Here is a 23,167-nt window from a genome sequence, read left to right as displayed (position 1 = left end):
ACAAACAAAAACAAAACAAAACAAAAAACAGAATATGATCAAATATGATCAGGCTGGTGCATGGATCAGTGCCACACACTAGATTTTGGGAGTATTTTGGTCTGTAGAAGAAAGTGCCTCCCAAAATTTTAAAGAAAGAAAAACTTATATATGTACAAAAATAAGGGTTGATACGATGAATGGATGGAATATGAATGTAAAGATGAAAATTATAAAAGATCTCATAAAAAGAATTTGTAAGATAAAATTTTGGTTGAAAAAGAAAGAAGAGGATTTAAAAAAAGGGGGGGAGAGAATGTGATCAGGCAAGAGACTAGAACAAAGCCATACACTAGAGATTTAGGGTATATTTTGATCTGTTAGAAAAAACTGTATCCCAAAATTTTAATGAGAGAACAACTTATGTATATATACACATAGCAAAAATAAGGTTAACTACTATGAGGGGATAGAATATGACTCTAAAATTGAAAAATAAAAAGATTTTTTTAGAAAGAGATTGATAAGATGTTGTTTGAAAAAAGGAAAAAGAAAAATTCAAAAAAAAGGACAGTTAAAAAATTAACTTTGAAAGATTAATGAATCATGGTAAAAAAGCCATGAATTCTATGTGCAGTATTCCCCTAGCGCTGCAATTCTGCCGTTCTCATTGATCAGTAAACTTGGTCTTGGCTGGCTGTTCTTCCTGACCTTCTGGTGGAGGGGCCTGTTGCCGTGGTTCCCAAATGTCTTTGCCAGAGGCGGAATTGCCCGCCCTTTCCAGGCCGGGCTAAGGAATCTGCTCGGGTTTGCTCTCGGGAGCTTTTGTTCCCTGCAAGCTTTCCGTACAGCTTTGGAGGACAAGAGTGAAAATGGCGGCCCCCAATCTCTGCCCTGGAGGAGCCGAGAACTCGGGCCACCACAATCAGTGAGCTCCCAGAGAAAAGCAGTCAGTCACTCCCGTCTCCCTGGTCTCTGGCCACACTCCGTGCTCACCTGGCCTGTGACCGAGCATTTCTGTCTCTGGCACCCGACCCCGTGTGGAGTCTCCAAACCCAGCAGATCCCTGCGGTGCGCTCCTGCACCGCTCCTCCCAGGGGAGGAAGGGGAGTCTCCCCGGATCTGCTGTTTGTTGGGTCCCTGCTGGAGAAGCAGTGGCCCGACTGTGCCTTGGATCATGGTTTATAGCAACCCGAGCTGAGAGCCTGCTCCTCGGCTCCATCTCTGCAGCTGGGTTCCCCGCTCTGATACCTGGGAGCTCTGCTCCACTCAGGCACCCCCGGTCTTTCTGTGACCCTGAGGGTCCCGCAACCACACTGTCCCAGCGAGGGTTCCATCCCCCGTTTAGCCACTGGAGCGACGTCCCTCAGCAAAGCCGACTTCTAAAAGTTCCAATTTTGTGCTCTGTGGCTCTATCACTTGGCGGTATCGGCTGACAGAGGCCCTCCCCCGAATATCACCTTGGATTTACTTCTCCGCACATCCTACCTTCCAGAAAGTGTCACTTTTCTGTTCAGAGAGTTGTTGCTATTCTTTTCTGTGATCTCCTGTTGAGTTCATAGGTGTTCAGAATAGTTTGATCCCTATCCAGCTGAATTCCTGGGACCAGACAAAATCCAGGTCTCCTACTCCTCCACCATATTGCTCCTCCCGATTTTGCTTTTTTAAATCCAGCTTTATGTTATTAGCACCATGCAATACTTGAAAGTCCATGCTATTAATAAATGTATCTATTTGAAAGCGCAATTTTGTTTCTTTGAATGATTTCTCTCTGAATGTCATTTTTATTTTAAAATTAATAGTGCCATATCTATAATTGTGTTAGAATATGTCTGGTTTGTATTCATTTATTTCTTGTTTTGCTATGTCTCTTATAAACCATATATAGGTGTTCAATCTTAGATAGAGAATTTCAAAAATGTAGAGTTTTTAAAATTTGTCAGTCACCAATTCAAAATTTCTTTCTGTGATTCTAAGCAAGAAACAATTATTCTAGAATTCATAGAATTTGGAGGATCTTCAAAACTAAAATGATTTATGTAAGTAGGGGACAGTAATCTCATCCTTATCACTTCCATTATTTATAGCATTGAAGGAAGATGAAAGTCTCAGAGAATCATTTGGGGAATTTTATACTGTTTTTCTTTTATCCTAGTTGAGATGGATAAAATGCAGATGTCAGTGGAGAAAATTTCTGTCTGGGAGAAGAGTCAGAGAGTGTGAATGTGCCCATGTCTTCTCAGTTTCCTGCCTAATGGAATGAGGGGTCCAACTGGGAGATGAAAATTCATCATCGAAATGGCAGATATATTGTGGTGAGTGAGCAAGATATTAAAATAAAAATTGTTAACAACCTACACATAATTTATAAGTTATTGACACTCTTCTAAGTGCTTTAAATACATTCATGTACTCTTCACCCAAAACTTAGGGTAGATACTAGTATTCAACACACTGTCGCATGAGAAAACTGAGGCACAGAGAGGCTGTATAACCGTCTCAAAATCATAAATTGTAAATAGTCTCACAAGCATTTTAACTCAGGTCATCAAGTTCTAATATCTATGCTACTAACCTAGACAATATACTTCTCAGAAAGAAAGAAATCACTTGCTTTTGATCCCCTCTATACTTTGTAAGTAAGTATGTAATCATTAGATAAACTTATTATGACAGGTCAAAGTTTGCTTTCTTCATCTTATTTTACTTTCAGTTTTGAGTGTGTCAGGGTGGCCAAAGAGAAGTGTACTGCTGAGAGATTCTGTGCAGGGGCCATCTTTCTCTCAGTTGTCTGAACCCCCTTAAAAAAACCTGGCCCCATGTTTTGTAAAGTCTGAGATCCTCTTGACATTTTGGAGAAAGTCTCACAGGAGAGACCTGTGGGCAGCCAAGAGCAGGTAACTGGGAGGAATGGCAGAGAGTATTTATCCCCTGGTGCCTGTGGCCATGAGTCTGAGAAGTTTCCGGATGCCTTCATCTCTGTAAGAAGAACTTAAAAGATGTGAGTTTTGCATTTTGTGGGTGATGGGCAAGAGAGAGGGAACTAAGAGCATTTGGGCAAGGATCCTAGGGGTTGGCAGAGGACAGGCCAAGTTATACATGCTCCTCCATCATATAGGAATATGGGGAGGGGGTGGAATTCATTGAGGCCAAATTAGTGTTTGTGCTAAAGCCATCTCTTTCTGTGGTTGCCCATCACCTTCTCTCTGTCTCTTTGTCCACTGGACAAGATGTTCTTGAGTTAGAGAAGAGTTTAGAGAGATTGTGGACAGATTAACACTGTAGAACATGGTTGTTGAGATGAAGACTGTTTCCTTGGAAAATGGAAACAAAAAGTCTTTTTGTGAGTGTTAAAGCCTTCCTTGATGTTCCCCGAGAGAGACACACTACAGTTGAGGAGAGCTTCTGGAGGCCATTTCTTAGAATCATTGTGAACTGCCTTAGCTATGATTATTTTTACCTTATGGATTCCATTTTTGTCTTTACTCCAGCTATTTTCAGGACCTTACTGCGTGTCATACTGTTGTCTGCTCTGAGAAAGATGGTGGGTTCCCTGGACTTCTCTCTGCTAAGAGACCTTTTCTCTATCCTTCTTCTCCAGGTGTCCATGTGGGGCTCAGGTAACAATATTTTTTATTTTACATTCTTAGATTCTCTTAGTCTCTGAACAGAAGGATTAAATTACTCCATCACTACTCAGTATATACCTAGGTTAATTCTAAATCCTTTATTTTGATATAATGATTTATCTGCCCATATATGAGGGCAAATAAGTCATTATATGATTAGAGAGAAGAATCAGGTGGAATTATTTCACTAATTTTTTTCTGATTCATTCAGGTATCTTCTTCATGAAGAATGCATTTTCTGATGGCCAAGACCTAACTAAAAACTCTGATTTCATGATTTCCCAGCACTCTTCCCTCCTTCTTTATAGAATATGTCACCATTGTAATTAAAAAATCTTTTGTTTAACGAGAGATCACCCTGTTGACTGGGTAGAGATGCTCTTTGTCTTGTTCACTGCCATCTTCAGCCTGAATGCGTGCTGCAGAGAACTGGTGTATGAACGACAGAATGTCTCTGGGGTTCTACTGGGCCAGTAATGATGCTGTGTTCCACAATGCCAAGGCAGGTCACTGATATTCTTTTCCCTGTGGCTCTATTCCACAGAGTCATTCTTGGTTATCAGCCCCTCAGAGCCAATTGTGGCCATGCTGGGCACAGACACAGTGCTGCCCTGTCATGTGTCCCCTGCCATGAATGTGGAGAGCATGGAGCTGAGGTGGTTCCGCTCCCAGTTCTCAGAGGCTGTGTATGTGTATAAGGATGGAATGGAGCAGGCGGAAGAACAGCTGGTAGATTTCAAAGGGAGAGCAGAGTTGGTGAAAGATTACATCACGGAGGGAAGAGTAGCTGTGAGAATCTACAGTCTCCAGATCTCAGACAATGGAATGTACAAGTGTTTTTTTAAAAAAGACAGTGACTTTGAAGAAGCCACTTTGGAGCTGAAGGTGATCGGTGAGTAATTATGTGAGAATATAGATCACTCTATGGGAATGTAAGTGTTCTGCATTTGATTTCAGGGGAGGATGATGAGCAGAACAGAGACAAAAAGGCAGATATTCTTGGAGCTGGCCAATATCCTAGACACTGGATATAACCCGAAATTCTCTTGATCTATTTATACATATATTGTGCTGTACTTTAAAATTCAATGACTTCCATAAATATCTACCATACAAATAGATCATTTATTTTCCTGGTATGTATCTCCTCACACATTTTGAAGGAAGGCACCATGATTACCAAAATGTACCATTACTGGCAGAGACCAGAATCCCAGTTGGCTGCTGTGATGGACAGATCCTCAGCTGGGAATGTCAGTGGTCGAGTCTTGAATGTACTGTTTGGAGGAAGTGACTGTGGGGGTTGTGACAAGATAGACTGGTATTGCAAAGAATAAAAGTTGTCATCACAGGATTGAGGCCAGAAAATAATCAATGTGCATTGACTAAGTGAAGCAGGGAATAAAAATGTCCTGAAGAGAGGGGCCAGTGTGAAAAGCTGGGATGCACTGAGGTTGGTCCACAGAACATTGAATTGGCCACTGTAAGTTTTATCATCATTGGTGCTATTTCATTTTTAATTATAATAAAATTATCTCATTGTATCAAACTCAAACAATTCAGAACAATATAAAATATAAATTGATAATCCTTCCTTTCCCTTCAGTATTCCTTTTTCTCTTCCAAAGTAACTAATACCAGATTGTTCTATGTCCTTTCAGTTATCTTTTTTATATATTTATATAAAATATCAATAATTATATATAATAATATAATAAAACACATAATATAATATAATCTGTAATTATAATAATATATATTTATACAGCAGACCTTAATCTCTGTTCCTAAACTAATCTTTAAATGTTTATGTTAACTCATTTAAAAACAAAATTGAATCTTTGAGCCCTCAGTCAACCAGGCTAGTGTGAAGTTTTATCTTAGTTCTTACTGGAGCTTCTGTCCCTCTTTCTCTTGAGTGATAATTATGCTAAGGTCCTATGTGGCCCAAAGCATTCAGGATGCAGCTCCAGTCTTGGGCCCTCATTGGTTAGTACTAGGATGCTCATCATCCCAGGTTTTGTTACATCTCTCCCCTTGACTCCAAAGATTAAGTCACAGATATTATTAAAGCCTTTTTTAAATTTTCACTTTTTTTAAAAGATTTTATTTATTCATTTGAGACACAGAGATACAGAGAGAGACCATGAGCAGGGGGAGAAGCAGGCAGAGGGAGAGGGAAAAGCAGACTCCCCGCTGAGCCAGGAGCCTGACATGGGGCTCGATTCCAGGACCCTGGGATCATTACCTGACCTGAAGGCAGATGCTTAACCATCTGAGCCACACAGGCACCCCAAAGACTTTCTTTAAAAAGATTTCATTTATTTATTCAGAGAGAGAGTGTGAGTGGGGGGAGGGCAGAGGGAGAAAGAGAATCTCAAGCAGACTCTGCTGAGCTCAGAGCCCCATGCCGAGCTCATCATGGAGCTTGATCTCATGACCTAAGACCATGACCTGAGCTGAAATCAAGAATCTATACTTAACTGACTGAGCGATTCAAGTGTTCCTATTAAAGACTTTTGATGTAACACTTCAAGAAGCACCTGAAGATCTGTTAGGTTTTGGGAAACCTCCCAGTCACTCTTCCTTCGTTGACATTGTTTTTCCCACCTGTATTACACAATTACTTTCACTAAGTTGTGCACTCAACAATGTAGCAAGAGAGTCTTTCATGCAATCCTACTTGAAGCCATATATCCCTGAAGCTGAAATATTACAATTGGAATCAGAGAGGGGAAAGTTTAGAGGAAAACTCAAGCAAGAGTTAATTCAGCACAGTTAACAACTCATTAAAATGTCAAGTAATTTTCTGCTCCATATACACATACTAATATTATTTAAAATCTCACAATTTTTTTCTATAACTTGCCTTTTTCTTCTTTACATTATATGAGACAGGTTACAAAAAATTGTATTCTTTAATGACTACAAATATCTTCATTATCTAGAAATTCCATAATTTATGTCAAAATTAACTTTCTAATGAACATTGACAATTTTCAATTTAATATTATGGCAAAAATAATGAAATACATATATTTGCACATAAACTCTATGCAGCAATATAAGCTGATATAATATAAACTTCTCAAACAATTAAGTTTACAACTTATCTTCTAATTCTTTTATCTTCTACTTTAATAATTCCAGTTTCAAGATAACCATAATTATCTTATCACTCTGACACTCTAACAATTGTTCCAGTTTATACTCTTAACAGCATTTATTTACACTTTTGATGACACTGAAAATTATATTTCTTTTCCTCTTTTAATCATTCATATAGAGTTGCTTAATTTATTTTTTTTAGGTTTTTATTTTAATTCCAGGTAGTTAACAGTGTAATATTAGTTTCAGGTGGACAATATAGTGACTCACAATTCCATACCTCACCCCATGCTCATCACAACAAGTGTACTCCTTAATCCCCATCACCTGTTTAACCCATTACCTACCCCCATCCTCTCTGATAACCATAAGGTTGTTCTCCATAATTAAGAGTCTGTTTCTTGATCTCTCTCTCTCTTTTCTTTTTCACTTTGCTCCTTTGTTTTGTTTCTTAAATTCCACATGTGAGTGAAATCATATGGTATTTTTCTTTCTCGACTGACTTATTTTGCTTAGCATTATACTCTCTAGGTCCACCCATGTCATTGCAAGTGGCAAGATTTCGTTATTTTTTATGGATGAATAACATTCCATCATATACATAGATATATAGATATACACACACACACATACACATATATACACATATACATATATATATATATACCACTTCTTTATCGATTTATCAGTTTGATGGATACTTGGTCTTCTTCCACAATTTGGTTCACTACCATGGGGGCCTTGCGTGGCTTAAAGGTACCCAGGTGGAGAAGAGGGGCAGAATCCCAGGAGTGACAGGGTGGTCTGAGGATCCCCTGGGTCATAGGAAGAATGGATGGCACCAAGATGCTGTGGTTTAGGAGCTGGGAATCCAGCAGAGAGCAGCAGGTCCTGGTGCCAGCTTTCTGCTATAAACTGCAAACCACCAGGTGGTTGTCGGACCACTTTCCTGGGGTGGGCTAGCAAGCCTAGTGAAAACCTCCCCACAGAAACAGCGTGTGTCCCTGTGGTGGGAGTCCCTGAAATTTAGATTTTGGAAACTCCGAGGTGCACCTGAGATAAAAAGGCTCAAACACGGACAGGGTGAATGTAGGGTTCAGAGGGAAACCGGTGACACAAATAGGGTGATTGATTGCTCTTCTGTGAAGGCTCACTGAAGTGTAGGGGTCCCAACTTTCAGCTCTGAGGCTAGAGAGCAGGGAACAGCCATTTTCATCTGCCCAACAGTGCTGAAAGCCTTCAGGGGGCAAAATAGCGCCACCAGCTGAAGCTGAATACGCCAAGCCCCGCCCTCCTTGTGCCCTGGAGGTGCATTTCTACTCAAACAAGTTAGCCTGAGAATCAGCGCAGCTGGTCCCTCCCTCAGAAGACCAACACAAATAACTAGTTCACACCAAGTTTATTGATCATAGACTGCTGCAAAGTTTCAGCTCTAGGGGAAATAGGATCCAGCTTCTGTTTTACTTTTATTCTTTGTTTTAAAATTATTATTATTTTTTCACTTATTTTCTTATATTTTCCAATTTCTTTTTTTATTATTTTTTGATTTTAATTTTTATATATAGTTTACCTTCATTTTATTTTAATGTATTTTACATTATTATTATTATTATTGTTTATTTTAGGATCTAGATTCTTTTAACAAACAGACCAAAAAACACCCAGGATCTAGTTTTGTTTTGTTTTGGTTTGGTTTGGTTTTCTTGTTTTTCTTTTGTGTGTGTGTGTTTTTCTTTTTCTTTGATTTTTGTTTTTTATTCGTGGTTTTCTTTTTTCTTTCTTCTTTTCTTTTCTCAACAAAATGATGAGACAAAGGAATTCATCCCAAAAGAAAGAACATGAGGCAGAACACACAGCCAGGGATTTAATTAATACAGATATAAGTAAGATGTCTGAACTAGAATTTAAAACAATTATAAGGATACTAGCCGGGCTCAAAAAAAAAAAAATCACAGAAGAAACTAGAGAATCCCTTACTACAGAGATAAAAGAACCAAAATCTAGTCAGGCTGAAATTAAAACTGCTATAACCAAGATGCATAAGTGGAGGCCATAAAAACAAGGATAGAGCAGAGGTTCAAATGGGTGATATAGAAGATAAAATTATGGAAAGTAGTGAAGCTGAAAAGAAGAAGGAAAGAAAGGTAATGGACCATGAAAGTAGACTTAGGGAACAAGTGACTTAGTAAAGCATAATAACATTTGTATCATAGGAGTCCCAGAAGATGAAGAGAGATATAAAAAGGCAGAAGGTTTATTCAAACAAATTATAGCCAAAAACTTGCCTAATCTGGGGAAAGACACAGACATCAAAATCCAAGAAGCACAGAGAACACCCATTAAATTCAACAAAAGCTGGCCATCGCCAATGCATATCATAGTCAAATTCACAAAATACACAAAGAAAAAATTCTGAAAGCAGCAAAGGAAAACAGGTCCTTAACCTACGAGGGAAGGTAGATGAGGTTAGCAGCTGATCTCTCCACAGAGACATGGCAGGCCAGAAAAGAGTAGAAGGAAACATTCAATGTACTGAATGGGGAAAATATGCAACCAAGAATTCTTTATCTAGCAAGGCTGTCATTCAGAATAGAAGGAGAGATAAAGAGTTTTCCAGACAAACAAAAACTAAGGGAGTTCATGACCACTAAATCAGCCTTGCAACAAATTTTAAGGGGGGACTCTGGAGAAAAAAACAAAGCAACAAAGAATAGAAAGGACCAGAAAACATCACTAGAAACACTAATTCTACAGGTTACACAATGACACTAAATTCACATCTTTCAATAATCACTCTGACTATAAATGGACTAAGTGTGCCAATCAAAATACATAGGGTATCAGAATGGATAAAAAAACAAGATCCATCTACATGCTGCTTACATGAGACTCATTTTAGACCTAAAGACACAAGCAGATTGAAAGTGAGGGGATGGAGAACCATCTACCACAATAATGGACATTAAAAGAAAGCCTGAGTAGCCATACTTAGGCAAACTAGATTTTATTATTTTATTATTTTTTTATTGTTATGTTAATCACTGTACATTACATCATTAGTTCTTGATGTAGTGTTCCATGATTCATTGTTTGTGCATAACACCCAGTGCTCCACGCAGAATGTGCCCTCTTTAATACCCATCACCAGGCTAACCCATCCCCCCAACCTCCTCCCCTCTAGAACCCTCAGTTTGTTTTTCAGAGTCCATCGTCTCTAATGGTTCGTCTCCCCCTCCGACTTATTCCCCTTCATTCTTCCCTCCTGCTATCTTCTTCTATTTCTTTTTCTTAATATACGTTGCATTATTTGTTTCAGAGGTATGGATCTGTGATTCAAAAGTCTTGCACAATCCACAGCGCTCACCATAGCAAATACCGTACCCAATGTCTATCACCCAGCCACCCCATCCCTCCCATCCCCCATCACTCCAGCAACACTCAGTTTCTTTCCTGAGATTAAGAATTCCTCATATCAGTGAGGTCATATGATACATGTCTTTCTCTGATTGACTTATTCCACTCAGCATAACACCCTCCAGTTCCATCCACGTTGTTGCAAATGGCAAGATCTCATTCCTTTTGATGGCTGCATAATATTCCAGTGTGTATATATAACACACCTTTATCCATTCATCTGTCGATGGACATCTTGGCTCTTTCCACAGTTTGGCTATTGTGGACATTGCTGCTATAAACATAGGGATGACGTACCCCTCCGGATCCCTACATTTGTATCTTTGTGGTAGATACCAAGTAGTGCAATTGCTGGATCGTATGGTAGCTCTATTTTCAACAGTTTAAGGAACCTCCATACTGTTTTCCAGAGTGGTTGCACCAGCTTGCATTCCCACCAACAGTATAGGAGGGTTCCCCTTTCTCCACATCCCCGCCAACATCTGTCGTTTCCTGACTTGTTAATTTTAGACATTCTGACTGGTGTGAGGTGGTATCTCATTGAGATTTTGATTTGGATTTCCCTGATGCTGAGCCATGTTGAGCACTTTTTCATGTGTCTGTTGGCCATTTGGATGTCTTCTTTGCAAAAATGTCTGTTCATGTCTTCTGCCCATTTCTTCATTGGAGTATTTGTTCTTTGGGTGTTGAGTTTGATAAGTTCTTTATAGATTTTGGATACTAGCCCTTTATCTGATATGACATTTGCAAATATTTTCTCCCATTCTGTTGGTTGTCTTTTGGTTTTGTGGACTCTTTTGCTGTGCAAAGCTTTTTATCTTGATGAAATCCCAATAGTTCATTTTTGCCGTTGCTTCCCTTCCCTTTGGCGATGTTTCTAGGAAAAAGTTGCTGCGGCTGCGGTCGAAGAGGTTGCTACTTGTGTTCTCCTTTAGGATTTTGATGGACTCCTGTCTCACATCTAGGTCTTTCAACCATTTGGAGTCTATTTTTGTGTGTGGTGTAAGGAAATGGTCCAGTTTTGTTCTTCTGCACGTGGCTGTCCAATTTTCCCAACACCATTTGTTGAAGAGACTGTCTTTTTTCCATTGGACATTCTTTCGTGCTTTGTCAAAGATGAGCTGACCATAGAGTTGAGGGTCCATTTCTGGGCTCTCGATTCTGTTCCATTGATCTATGTGTCCGTTTTTGTGCCAGTACCATACTGTCTTGATGATGACAGCTTTGTAATAGAGCTGGAAGTCCGGAATTGTGATGCCGCCAGCTTTGCTTTTCTTTTTCAAGATTCCTCTGGCTATTCGGGGTCTCTTCTGGTTCCATACAAATTTTAGGATGATTTGTTCCATGTCTTTGAAAAAAGTGGATGGTATTTTGATGGGGATTGCATTGAATGTGTAAATTGCTCTAGGTGACATTGACATCTTCACAATGTTTGTTCTTCCAATCCATGAGCATGGAAATTTTTTCCATTTCTTTGTGTCTTCTTCAATTACTTTCATGAGTATTATATAATTTTCTGAGTACAGATCCTTTGCCTCTTTGGTTAGATTTATTCCTAGGTATCTCATGGTCTTGGGTGCAATTGTAAATGGGATCGACTCCTTAATTTCTCTCTCTTCTGTCTTATTAGTGTACAGGAATGAAACTGATTTCTGTGCATTGATTTTATATCCTGCCACTTTACTGAATTCCTGTATGAGTTCTAGCAGTTTTGGGGTGGAGCCTTTTGGGTTTTCCACATACAGTATCATATCATCTGCAAACAATGAGAGTTTGACTTCCTCTTTACCGATTTGGATGTCTTTGATTTCTTTTTGTTGTCTGATTGCTGTGGCTAGGACATCTAATACTATGTTCAATAACAGTGGTGATAGTGGACATCCCTGCTGCGTTCCCGACTTTAGGGGAAAAGCTCTCAGCTTTTCCCCATTGAGAATGATATTCGGTGTAGGTTTTTCATAGATGCCCTTTATGAAATTGAGGTATGTACCCCCTCTCCCTATACTCTGGAGTTTTGATCAAGAAAGGATACTGTACTTTGTCAAATGCTTTTTCTGCATCTATTGAGAGGATCATATGATTCTTGCTCTTTCTTTTGTTAATGTATTGTATGCTGTTGATTGATTTGCGGATGTTGAACCAACCTTGCAGCCCAGGGATAAATCCCACTTGGTCATGGTGAATAATCCTTTTAATGTACTGTTGGATCCTATTGGCTAGTATTTTGGTGAGAGTTTTTGCATCCATGTTCATCAAGGATATTGGTCTGTAATTCTCCTTTTTGATGGGATCTTTGTCTGGTTTTGGGATCAAGGTAATGGTGGCCTCATAAAATGCATTTGGAAGTTTTCCTTCCTTTTCTATTTTTTGGAACAGTTTCAGGAGAATAGGTATTAATTATTTAAATGTCTGATAGAAATCCCCTGGGAAGCCATTTGGCCCTGGGCTTTTGTCTGTTGGGAGATTTTTGATGACTGCTTCAATTTCCTTAGTGGTTATAGGTCTGTTCAGGTTTTTTGTTTCTTCCTGGTTCAATTTTGGTAGTTGATACATCTCTAGGAATGCACCCATTTCTTCCAGGTTATCTAATTTGCTGGCATAGAGTTGCTCATAATATGTTCTTAGAATTGTTTGTATTTCTTTGGTGTTGGTTGTGATCTCTCCTCTTTCATTCATGATTTTGTTGATTTGGGTCATTTCTCTTTTATTTTTGATCAGTCTGGCCAGGGGTTTATCAATCTTGTTAATTCTTTCAAAGAACCAGCTCCTAGTTTCATTGATCTGTTCTACTGTCTTTTGGTTTCTATTTCATTAATTTCTGCTCTGATCTTTATTATTTCTCTTCTCCTGCTGGGTCTAGGCTTTATTTGCTATTCTTTCTCCAGCTCCTTTAGGTGTAGGGTTAGTTTGCGTATTTGAGACCTTTCTTGTTTCTTGAGAAAGGCTTGTATTGCTCTCTACTTTCCTCTCAGGACTGCCTTTGCTCTATCCCAAAGATTTTGAACAGTTGTGTTTTCATTTTCATTGGTTTCCATGAATTTTTTTAATTCCTCTTTAATTTCCTGGTTGATCCATTCATTCTTTAATAGGATGCTCTTTAGCCTCCATGTATTTGAGTTCTTTCTGACTTTCCTCTTGTGATTGAGTTCTAGTTTCAAAGCATTGTGGTCTGAAAATATGCAGGGAATGATCCTAATCTTTTGGTACTGGTTGAGACCTGATTTGTGACCTAGGATGTGATCTCTTCTGGAGAATGTTCCATGGGCAGTAGAGAAGAATGTGTATTCCGTTGCTTTGGGATGGAATGTTCTGAATATGTCTGTGAAGTCCATTTGGTCCAGTGTGTCATTTAAAGTCTTTATTTCCTTGTTGATCTTTTGCTTAGGTGATCTGTCCATTTCAGTCAGGGGGGTGTTAAAGTCCCCCACTATTATTGTATTGTTGTCAATATGTTTCTTTGCTTTTGTTATTAATTGCCTTATATAATTGGCTGCTCCCATGTTCGGGGCATAGATATTTACAATTGTTAGATCTTCTTGTTGGATAGACCCTTTAAGCAGGATATAGTGTCCTTCCTCATCTTACAGTCTTTGTTTTAAAATCTAATTTGTCTGATATAAGAATTGCCACTCCAGCTTTCTTTTGGTGTCCATTAGCATTGTAAATGGTTTCCACCCCTCACTTTCAATCTGGGGGTGTCTTTGTGTCTAAAATGAGTCTCTTGCAGACAGTATATCAATGGGTCTTGTTTTTTAATCCAATCTGATAGCCTGTGTCTTTTGATTGGGGCATTTAGCCCATTTACATTCAGGGTAACTATTGAAAGGTATGAATTTAGTGCCATAGTATTGCCTGTAAGGTGACTGTTACTGTATATTGTCTCTGTTCCTTTTTGATCTATGCTGCTTTTAGGCTCTCTCTTTGCTTAGAGGACCGCTTTCAATATTTCTTGTAGGGCTGGTTTCGTGTTTGCAAATTCCTTTAGCTTTTGTTTGTCCTGGAAGCTTTTTATCTCTCCTTCAATTTTCAATGACAGCCTAGCTGGATATAGTATTCTTGGCTGCATATTTTTCTCGTTTAGTGCTCTGAAGATATCATGCCAGTCCTTTCTGGCCTGCCAGGTCTCTGTGGATAGGTCTGTTGCCAATCTAATGTTTCTAGCATTTTAGGTTATAGATCTCTTCTCCCGAGCTGCTTTCAGGATTTTCTCTTTGTCTCTGAGACTCGTAAGTTTTACTATTAGATGTCAGGGTGTTGACCTATTTTTATTGATTTTGAGAGGGGTTCTCTGTGCCTCCTGGATTTTGATGCCTGTTTCCTTCCTCACATACGGGAAGTTCTCTGCTATTATTTGCTCCAATATACCTTCTGCCCCTCTCTCTCTTTCTTCTTCTTCTGGGATCCCAATTATTCTAATGTTGTTTCGTCTTATCGTATCGCTTATCTCTCGAATTCTGCCCTCGTGATCCTGTAGTTGTTTCTCTCTCTTTTTCTCAGCCTCTTTATTTTCCATCATTTGGTCTTCTATATCGCTGATTCTCTCTTCTGCTTCATTTATACTAGCAGTTAGTGCCCCCATTTTTGATTGCACCTCATTAATAGCCTTTTGATTTTGACTTGGTTAGATTTTAGTTCTTTTATTTCTCCAGAAAGTGTTTCCACGCTTTTTTCAAGCCCAGCTAGTAACTTTAAAGTCATGATTCTGAACTCTATGTCCAACATCGTACTAATGTCCTTATTGAGTAGGTCCCTGGCTGACGGTACTATCTCTTGTTATTTTTGCTGAGGTAATTTTTTTCATCTTCTCATTTTGTCCAGAGGAGAATAGATGAATGAGAGAACAAAATTCTAACAGGTTATTAACGTCCCCAGCAAATATACTGTATACAAATCAGAAAAGACCTGAAACCAGGGGAAAAGAAAGGGAAAGAAAGAAAAAAGAAAGAGAAAGGAAAGAAAAAAAAAAGAAAGAAAAAGATAAAAACAAAAACAGAACAATACAAAAAAAAGAATATGATCAAATATGATCAGGCTAGTGCATAGATTAGTGCCACACACTAGATTTTGGGTGTATTTTGGTCTGTTAGAAAAAAGTGCCTCCTAAAATTTTAAAGGAAGAAAGACTTATATATGTACAAAATAAGGGTTGATACAATGAAGGGATGGAAGATGACTGTGAAGATGAAAATTATAAAAGATTTTATAAAAGGAATTGATAAGAAGTTTTTGAAAAAAGAGAGAAGATTTAAAAAAAAAGAAGAAGAAGAAAAGGGAAAGAATGTGATCAGGCAGGAGACTAGAACAAAGCCATACACTAGTGATTTAGGGTATATTTTGATCTGTTAGAAGAAACTGTATCTCAAAATTTTAAAGAGAGAACAACTTGTATATATATGCCAAAAATAATGGTAACTACTATGAAGGGATAAAATATGACTCTAAGAATGAAAAGTAAAAAAATGCTGTTTTTTTTTTAAATGCTTTTCTGAAAAAAGGGATTGATAAAATGTTGGTTGAACAAGGGAAAAAGAAAATTCAAAAAACAGTTAAAAAAATTAACTTTGAAAAACTAATGAATCATGGTAAAAAAAGCCATGAATTCTATGTGCATTATTCCCCTAGCGCTGGAGTTCTCCCGTTCTCTTTGATCAGTAAACTTGGTCTTGGCTTGCTGGCTATTCGTGCTGATCTTCTGGGGGAGGGGCCTGTTGCCGTGGTTCTCAAATGTATCTGTCGGAGGCGGAATTGCCCCACCCTTGTCGGTCCAGGCTAAGCAAGCTGCTCGGGTTTGCTCTCAGGAGCTTTTGTTCCCTGCTAGCTCTGGTACAGCTTTGGAGGACCAGGGTGAAAATGGTGGCCTCCCAATCTCCACTCGGAGTAGCTGAGAATTCAAGGCCCTCTCCTCAGTGCGCCCCCAGAGAAAAGCAGTCACTCCCGTCTCTGGCCGCACCTGCGTGCTCACCCGGCCTGTGACTGAGCGTTTCTATTTCTGGCAGTCGACCCTGTGTGGAGTCTCCAAACACAGCAGATTCCTGTGGTGCGCTCCCACACCGCTCCTCCTGGGGGAGGGGGGTTTCCCCAGATCTGCCACTTGTAGGGTCCCTGCTGTAGGAGCAGTGGCCCGATTGGGCCGCAGATCACAGTTTATGGCAACCCTGTGCTGAGAGCCCACGCCTTGGCTCTGTCTCTGCTGCTGGCTTCCCTGCTCCAATACCTGGGAGTTCTGCTGCACTCAGGCACCCCCGGTCTTTCTGACTCCGAGGGTCCTGAGACCACACTGTCCCGCGAGGGTTCCACCCCCCGCTTAGCCACTGGAGCAATGTCCCTCAGCGGAGCCGGCTTCTAAAAGTTCCGATTCTGTGCTCCGTGGCTCTATCACTTGCCAGAAGCGGCCGACGGAGACCCCCTCTCCCACCGTCTATCCTCCCGAATATCGCCTCGGATTCACTTCTCTACAGTCCTACCTTCCAGTAAGTGGTCGCTTCTCTGTTCAAAGAGTTGTTGCTACTCTCTTCTTCCATCTCCTGTTGAGTTCGTAGGTGTTCAGAATGGTTTGATCCCTATTCAGAGACCAGATGAAATCCAGGTCTCCTACTCCTCCGCCATTTTGCTCTGCTCTGGCAAACTAGATTTTAAAACAAAGACTGTAACAAGAGATGAAGAAGGGCATTATATCATAACAGAGTCTATCCAACAAGAAGACCTAACAATTGTAAATATTTATGCCCCTGTTGGGAGCACCCAAATATATAAATCTATTAATAACAAACAAAAAGAAACTCATTGATAATAATACAATAATAGTAGGGGACTTTAACACCCCCATTTACAGGAATGGAAAGATCATGTAAGCAGAATATCCATAAGGAAACACTGACTTTGAATTTGAATGACACACTGGACCAGATGGACTTAACAGATATATTCACAACATGTCATCCTAAAACAGCAGAATATAAATTTTTCTCGAGTGTACATGGAACATTCTCCTGAATAGATCACATACTGGGTCACAAATTAGCCCTCAACAAGTACAAAAAGATCAAGATCATGCCATGCATATTTTCAGACCACAACACTATGAAACTGGAAGTCACCACAAGAAAAAATTTAGAAAGACCTCAACCACATGGAGATTAAAGAACATCCTGCTAAAGAATGAATATGTTAATCAGGAAATTAAGGGAGAATTTAAAGAAAAATAAATGGAAATAAATGAAAAGGAAAACATGGAGGTCCAAAACCTTTGGGATGTAGCAAACATAGTCCTAAGAGGGAGGTATATTACAATACAGGACTACCTCAAGAAGCAAAAAATTCTCAAATACAAAATCTAACCTTACACCTAGAGGAGCTAGAAAAGGAACTGCAATAAAGCCTAAAGCCGGATGAAGAAGGGAAATAAAGATTAGAGCAGAAATAAATGATATACACAAACAAAAAGAAAAAAAAGAATAGAACATATAAATGAAACTAAGAGCTGCTTCTTCAAAAGACTTAATAAAATTGATAACCTCTATCCAGACTTATCAAAAAGAAAAGAGAAAGGACCCAAAGAGATAAAGTCATGAATGAAAGAGGAGAGATCACAACCAACACCAAAGAAATATTAGAAAATACTATGAAAAATTATATGCCAACTAAATGGGCAATCTGGAAGAAATGGACAACTTCCTAGAAACTTACAAACTACCAAAACTGAAACAGGATGAAATAGAAAATTTGAACAGACCAACAACCAGCAAAGAAATTGAGTCAGTAATATAAAAACAAAAGTCCTGGACCAGATGGCTTCCCAGGAGAATTCTACCAAACATTTAAAGAATTAATATCTATTCTTCTGAAACTTTTCCAAAAAATAGAAATAGAAGGAAAACTTCCAAACTCATTGTATGAGGCCAGCATTACACTGATCCCAAAACCAGACAAAGAATCCACTAAAAAGTACAGACCAATATCCCTGATGAACATGGACGCAAAAATTCTCACCAAGATACTAGCCAATCAGATCCAACAGTACATAAAAATGATTATTCACCACGACCAAGTGAGATTTATTCCTGGGTTGCAGGGGTGGTTCAATTCAGAAATCAATCTGAATTGATTGAGTTTAATGTGATAGAGCACATTAATAAAAGAAAAGACAAGAACCATATGATTCTCCCAATTGATGCAGAAAAATCATTTGACAAAATGCATCATCCTGTCCTGATTAAAACTCTTCAAAGTATGCGATAGAGGGAATATACCTCAATATCATGAAAACCATCTATGAAAAGCCCACAGTGAATATCATTCTGAATGATGAAAAACTGAGAGTTTTCCTTTAAGGTCAGGAACAGCACAGGGATGTCCACTCACCATTATTGTTCAACATAGTACTAGAAGTCCTAGCCTCAGCAATAAGATAACAAAAAGAAATAAAAGGTATTCATATTGGCAAAGAAGAAGTCAAACTCTCTCTCTCCACAGATGACATGATACTTTATGTGGAAAACCCAAAAAAGTCCACCCCCAAATTATTAGAACTCAAACAGCAATTCAGCAATGTGGCAGGATACAAAGTCAATGCACAGAAATCAGTGGCATTTCTATACGCTAACAGTGTAACTGAAGAGAAATTAAGGATCAATTCCATTTACAATAGCACCAGAAACTATAAGATACCTAGGAATAAACCTAACCAAAGAGGTAAAGGATCTATACTCTAGAAACTACAGAATACTTATGAAAGAAATTGAGGAAGACACAAAGAGATGGAAAAACATTCCATGCTCATGGATTGACAGAATAAACATTGTAAAAATGTCTATGCTGCCCAGAGCAATCTACACTTTCAATGCCATCCCCATCAAAATACCATCGGCATTTTTCACAGAAATGGAACAAATAATCCTAAAATTTGTATGGAACCAGAAAAAAACCTGAATAGCCAGGGGAATGTTGAAAAAGAAAACCAAAGCTGGGAGTATCACAATGCCTGACTTCAAGCTATATTACAAAACTATGATCATCAAGACATCTTGGTATTGGCACAAACAGGCACATAGATCAATGGAACAGAATAGACACCCCAGAAATGGACCTTCAACTCTGTGGTCAACAAATCAGAAAAGAATATCAAATGGAAAAAAGACAGTCTCTTCAATAAATGGTGCTGGGAAAATCAGACAGCCACATGCAGAAGAATGAAACTGGACCATTCTCTTATACCACACACAAAGATAAACTCAAAAGTGGATGAAAGGCCTCAATGTGAGATGGGAATCCATCAAAATCCTACAGGAGACTATAGGCAGTAACCTCTTTGACATCAGCCACAGCCACTTCTTTCAGGACACATCTCTAAAGGCAAGGGAAACAAAAGCAAAATGAACCTTTGGAACTTCCTCAAGATAAAAAGCTTCTGCACAGCAAAGGAAACAGTCATCAAAACTAAGAGGCAACCCATGGAATGGGAGAAGGTATTTGCAAATGACATTACAGATAAAGGGCTGGTATCCAAGATCTATAAAGAACTTCTCAAACTCAATACCCCAAAAACAAATAATCCAGTCAATAAATGGGCAGAGGACATGAACAGACACTTCTCAAAAGAAGACATACAAATGGCTAACAGACACATGAAAAAATGTTCAACATCACTAGCCATAGGGAAATACAAATCAAAATCACAATGAGATGCCACCTTACACCAGTTAGGATGGCAAAAATTAACAAGACAAGAAACAACAAATGTTGGAGATGTGGAGAAAAGGGAACCCTCTTACACTGTTGGTGGGAAAGCAAGCTGGTACAGCCACTCTGGAAAACAGTATGAAGATTCCTCAAGACATTAAAAATAGAGCTACCCTATGACCTAGGGACTGCACTACTAGGTATTTACCCCAAAGATACAGATGTAGTGAAAAGAAGGGGCACCTGCACCCCAATGTTCATAGCAGCAATGTCCACAGTAACCAAACTGTGGAAGGAGCCGAGATGTCCTTCAACAGATGAATGGATGAAGATGTGGTTCATATATACAACAGAATATTACTCAGCCATCAGAAAGGATGAATACTTACCATTTGCATTGACATGGATGGAATGGGGGAGAGGATTACCCTAAGTGAAATAAGTCAAGCAGAGAAAGACAATTATCGTATGGTTTCACTCATACGTGGAACATAAGGAATAGCGTGGAGGACCACAGGGGAAGGGAGGGAAAACAATGGGAAGAAATCAGAGGGGGAGATGAACCATGAGAGACTCTGGGCTCCAGGAAACAAAGTGAGGGTTACAGAGGGGAGGTTAGGGGGAGGATGGGCTAACAAGGTGATGGGTATTAAGGAGGGCACATGTGCTAATGAGCACTGGATGTTATACTCAACTAATGAAACGTTGAACACTACATCAAAAACTAATGATATGTTGACTAACTGAACATAATAATAATAAAAAATTATGAAAACAAAACAAAACTGAAGGCATCACTATCCTGGACTTCAAGCTCTGTTACAAAGCTGTAGTCATCAAGGCAGTATAGTACTGGTTTAAAAATAGACTCATAGATCAATGGAACAGAATAGAAAACGCAGAAATGGACCCACAACTATATGGTCAACCAATCTTTGACAAAGCAGGAAAGAATAGCCAATGGAAAAAAAAGACAGTCTCTTCAACAAATTGTGCTGGGAAAACTGGACAACAACATGCAGAAGAATGAAATTGGACCACTTTCTCACACCATACACAAAACTAAATTCAAAATGGATGAAAGACCTAAATGTGTGACAGGAAACCATGAAAATCCTAGAGGAGAACACAGCAGAAACATCTTTGACCTCAACCGAAGCTACTTCTTATTAGACACATCACCACAGGCAAGGAAACAAAAGCAAAAATGAGCTTTTGGGACTTCATTAAGATAAAAAAAACCTCTGCACAGCAAAGGAAAAAATCAACAAAACTAAAAGGCAGCCTACAGAATGGGAGAAGATATTTGCAAACAACATCTTTGGTAAAGGGTTAGTATTCAAAATCTACAAAGAACTTATCAAAGTCAACCCTCAAAAAACAAAGAACCCAGTTAAGAAATGGGCAGAAGACATAGACGCTTTTCCAAAGAAGACATCCAGATGGCCAACAGACACACGAAAGGATGCTCAACATCACTCATCATCAGGGATATACAAATCAAAACCATGATGAGAAACCATTTTAAACCTGTCAGGATGGCTAAAATTAACAACACAAGAAACAATGGGTGTTGGTGAGGATGTAGAGAAAGGGGAGAGAGGATCTGAAGCAGGCTCCACATCCAATGCAGGGCTTGATCTCATTACCCTGAGATCATGACCTGAGCCAAAATCAAGAGTTGGACGCTTACCCCACTGAACCACACAGGCGCCCCTGCTCTATTCTTTATTATTGCCTTCCTTTTACTGTCTTTAGGCTCCATTCGTTGTTCTTTCTTCTAGCTCCTTAATGTGTATGTTTAGGTTGTTTATTTGAGATTTTTCTTGCTTCTTGAGGTAGGCCTGTGTTGCTATATACTTCCCTCATAGTACTGCTTTTGTGCATCCCAAAGGTTTTAAACCATTGTGTTTTCATTTTCATTTGTTTCCATGTATTTTTTTAATCTTTGATTTCCTGGTTGACCCATTCATTGTTTAGTAGCATGTTGTTTAACCTCCATGGATTTGTGGTCTTTCCTGATTTTTTCTTGTGATTGACTTCACGTTTCATAGCATTGTGATCATAAAAGTTGCATGGTATGATTTCAATCTTTTTGTATTCATTGAGGCCTGATTTGTGACCCAATATGTGATCTATTCTGGGGAATATTCCATGTGTACTTGAACAGAATGTGTATTCTGCTGTTTTAGAATAGAATGTTCTGAATATATCTGTAAAGTCCAACTGGTCCTGTGTGTCAATCAAAGCCATTATTTTCTTGTTGATTTTCTGTTTAGATGATCTGTCCCCTACTATTATTGTATTATTATCAATTAGTTCCTTTATGTTGGTTATTGTTTTTTTTTTTGCTATGCTACTTTTTAAAAAATTTTTTTATTGTTATGCTAATCACCATATATTACATAATTTGTTTTGGTGTAGTGTTCCATGATTCATTGTTTGTTCATAACACCCAGTGCTCCATGCAGAATGTGCCCTCTTTAATACCCATCACCAGGCTAACCCATCCCCCTCCCCTCCTCCCCTCCAGAACCCTCAGTTTGTTTTCAGAGTCCATCATCTCTCCTGGTTCGTCCCCCCTCTGACTTACTCCCCTTCATTCTTCATCTCCTGCTATCTTCTTCATTTTCTTTTTTCTTAAAATATGTTGCGTTATTTGTTTCAGATCTGTGATTCAACAGTCTTACACAATTCACAGCGCTCACCGTAGCACATATCTTCCCCAATGTCTATCACCCAGCCACCCCATTCCTCCCACCCCCAACCACTCCAGAAACCCTCAGTTTGTTCCTGAAATTAAGAATTCCTCATATCAGTGAAGTCATATGATACATGTCTTTCTCTGATTGACTTATTTCACTCAGCATAACACCCTCCAGTTCCATCCACGTCATTGCAAATGGCAAGATCTCATTCCTTTTGATGGCTGCATAATATTCCATTCTGTATATATACCACATCTTCTTTATCCATTCATCTGTCGATGGATATCTTGGCTCTTTCCACAGTTTGGCTATTGTGGACATTGCTGCTATAAACATTGGGGTGCACGTACCCCTTCGGGTCCCTACATTTGTATCTTTGTGGTAAATACCCAGTAGTGCAATTGCTGGATCGAATCGTAGCTCTAATTTCAACTATTTGAGGAACCTCCATACTGTTTTCCAGAGCGGTTGCACCAGCTTGCATTCCCACCAACAGTGTAGGAGGGTTCCCCTTTCTCCACATCCCCGCCAACATCTGTCGTTCCCTGACTTGTTAATTTTAGCCATTCTGACGGGTGTGAGGTGGTATCTCATTGAGGTTTTGATTTGGATTTCCCTGATGCCGAGCGATGTTGAGCACTTTTTCATGTG

General features: G+C 39.1%; 1 protein-coding gene across 2 annotated transcripts in view; it reads left to right on the top strand.

The window, feature by feature from the left end:
- Window positions 1–2,708: 2,708 nt before the first annotated feature.
- The window catches only part of LOC112815945 (butyrophilin subfamily 1 member A1-like), a 42,369-nt gene continuing 21,910 nt past the window's right edge, over window positions 2,709–23,167 (top strand). For both annotated transcript variants that reach the window (XM_073884999.1, XM_025862250.2), the window contains exons 1-3: window positions 2,709–2,980; window positions 3,471–3,599; window positions 4,153–4,500. In XM_073884999.1, the coding sequence (XP_073741100.1) occupies window positions 3,521–3,599; window positions 4,153–4,500 (427 nt within the window). In that variant the 5' untranslated portion in view covers window positions 2,709–2,980; window positions 3,471–3,520. The remainder of the gene's footprint in view (window positions 2,981–3,470; window positions 3,600–4,152; window positions 4,501–23,167) is intronic.

This window comes from Callorhinus ursinus, unplaced genomic scaffold, assembly GCF_003265705.2.
Source record: "Callorhinus ursinus isolate GAN/ISIS: 27379988/994484 unplaced genomic scaffold, GSC_fseal_2.0 scaffold59, whole genome shotgun sequence".
Classification (NCBI taxonomy): domain Eukaryota; kingdom Metazoa; phylum Chordata; class Mammalia; order Carnivora; family Otariidae; genus Callorhinus; species Callorhinus ursinus.
This window is presented reverse-complemented; position numbering and strand designations above follow the sequence as displayed.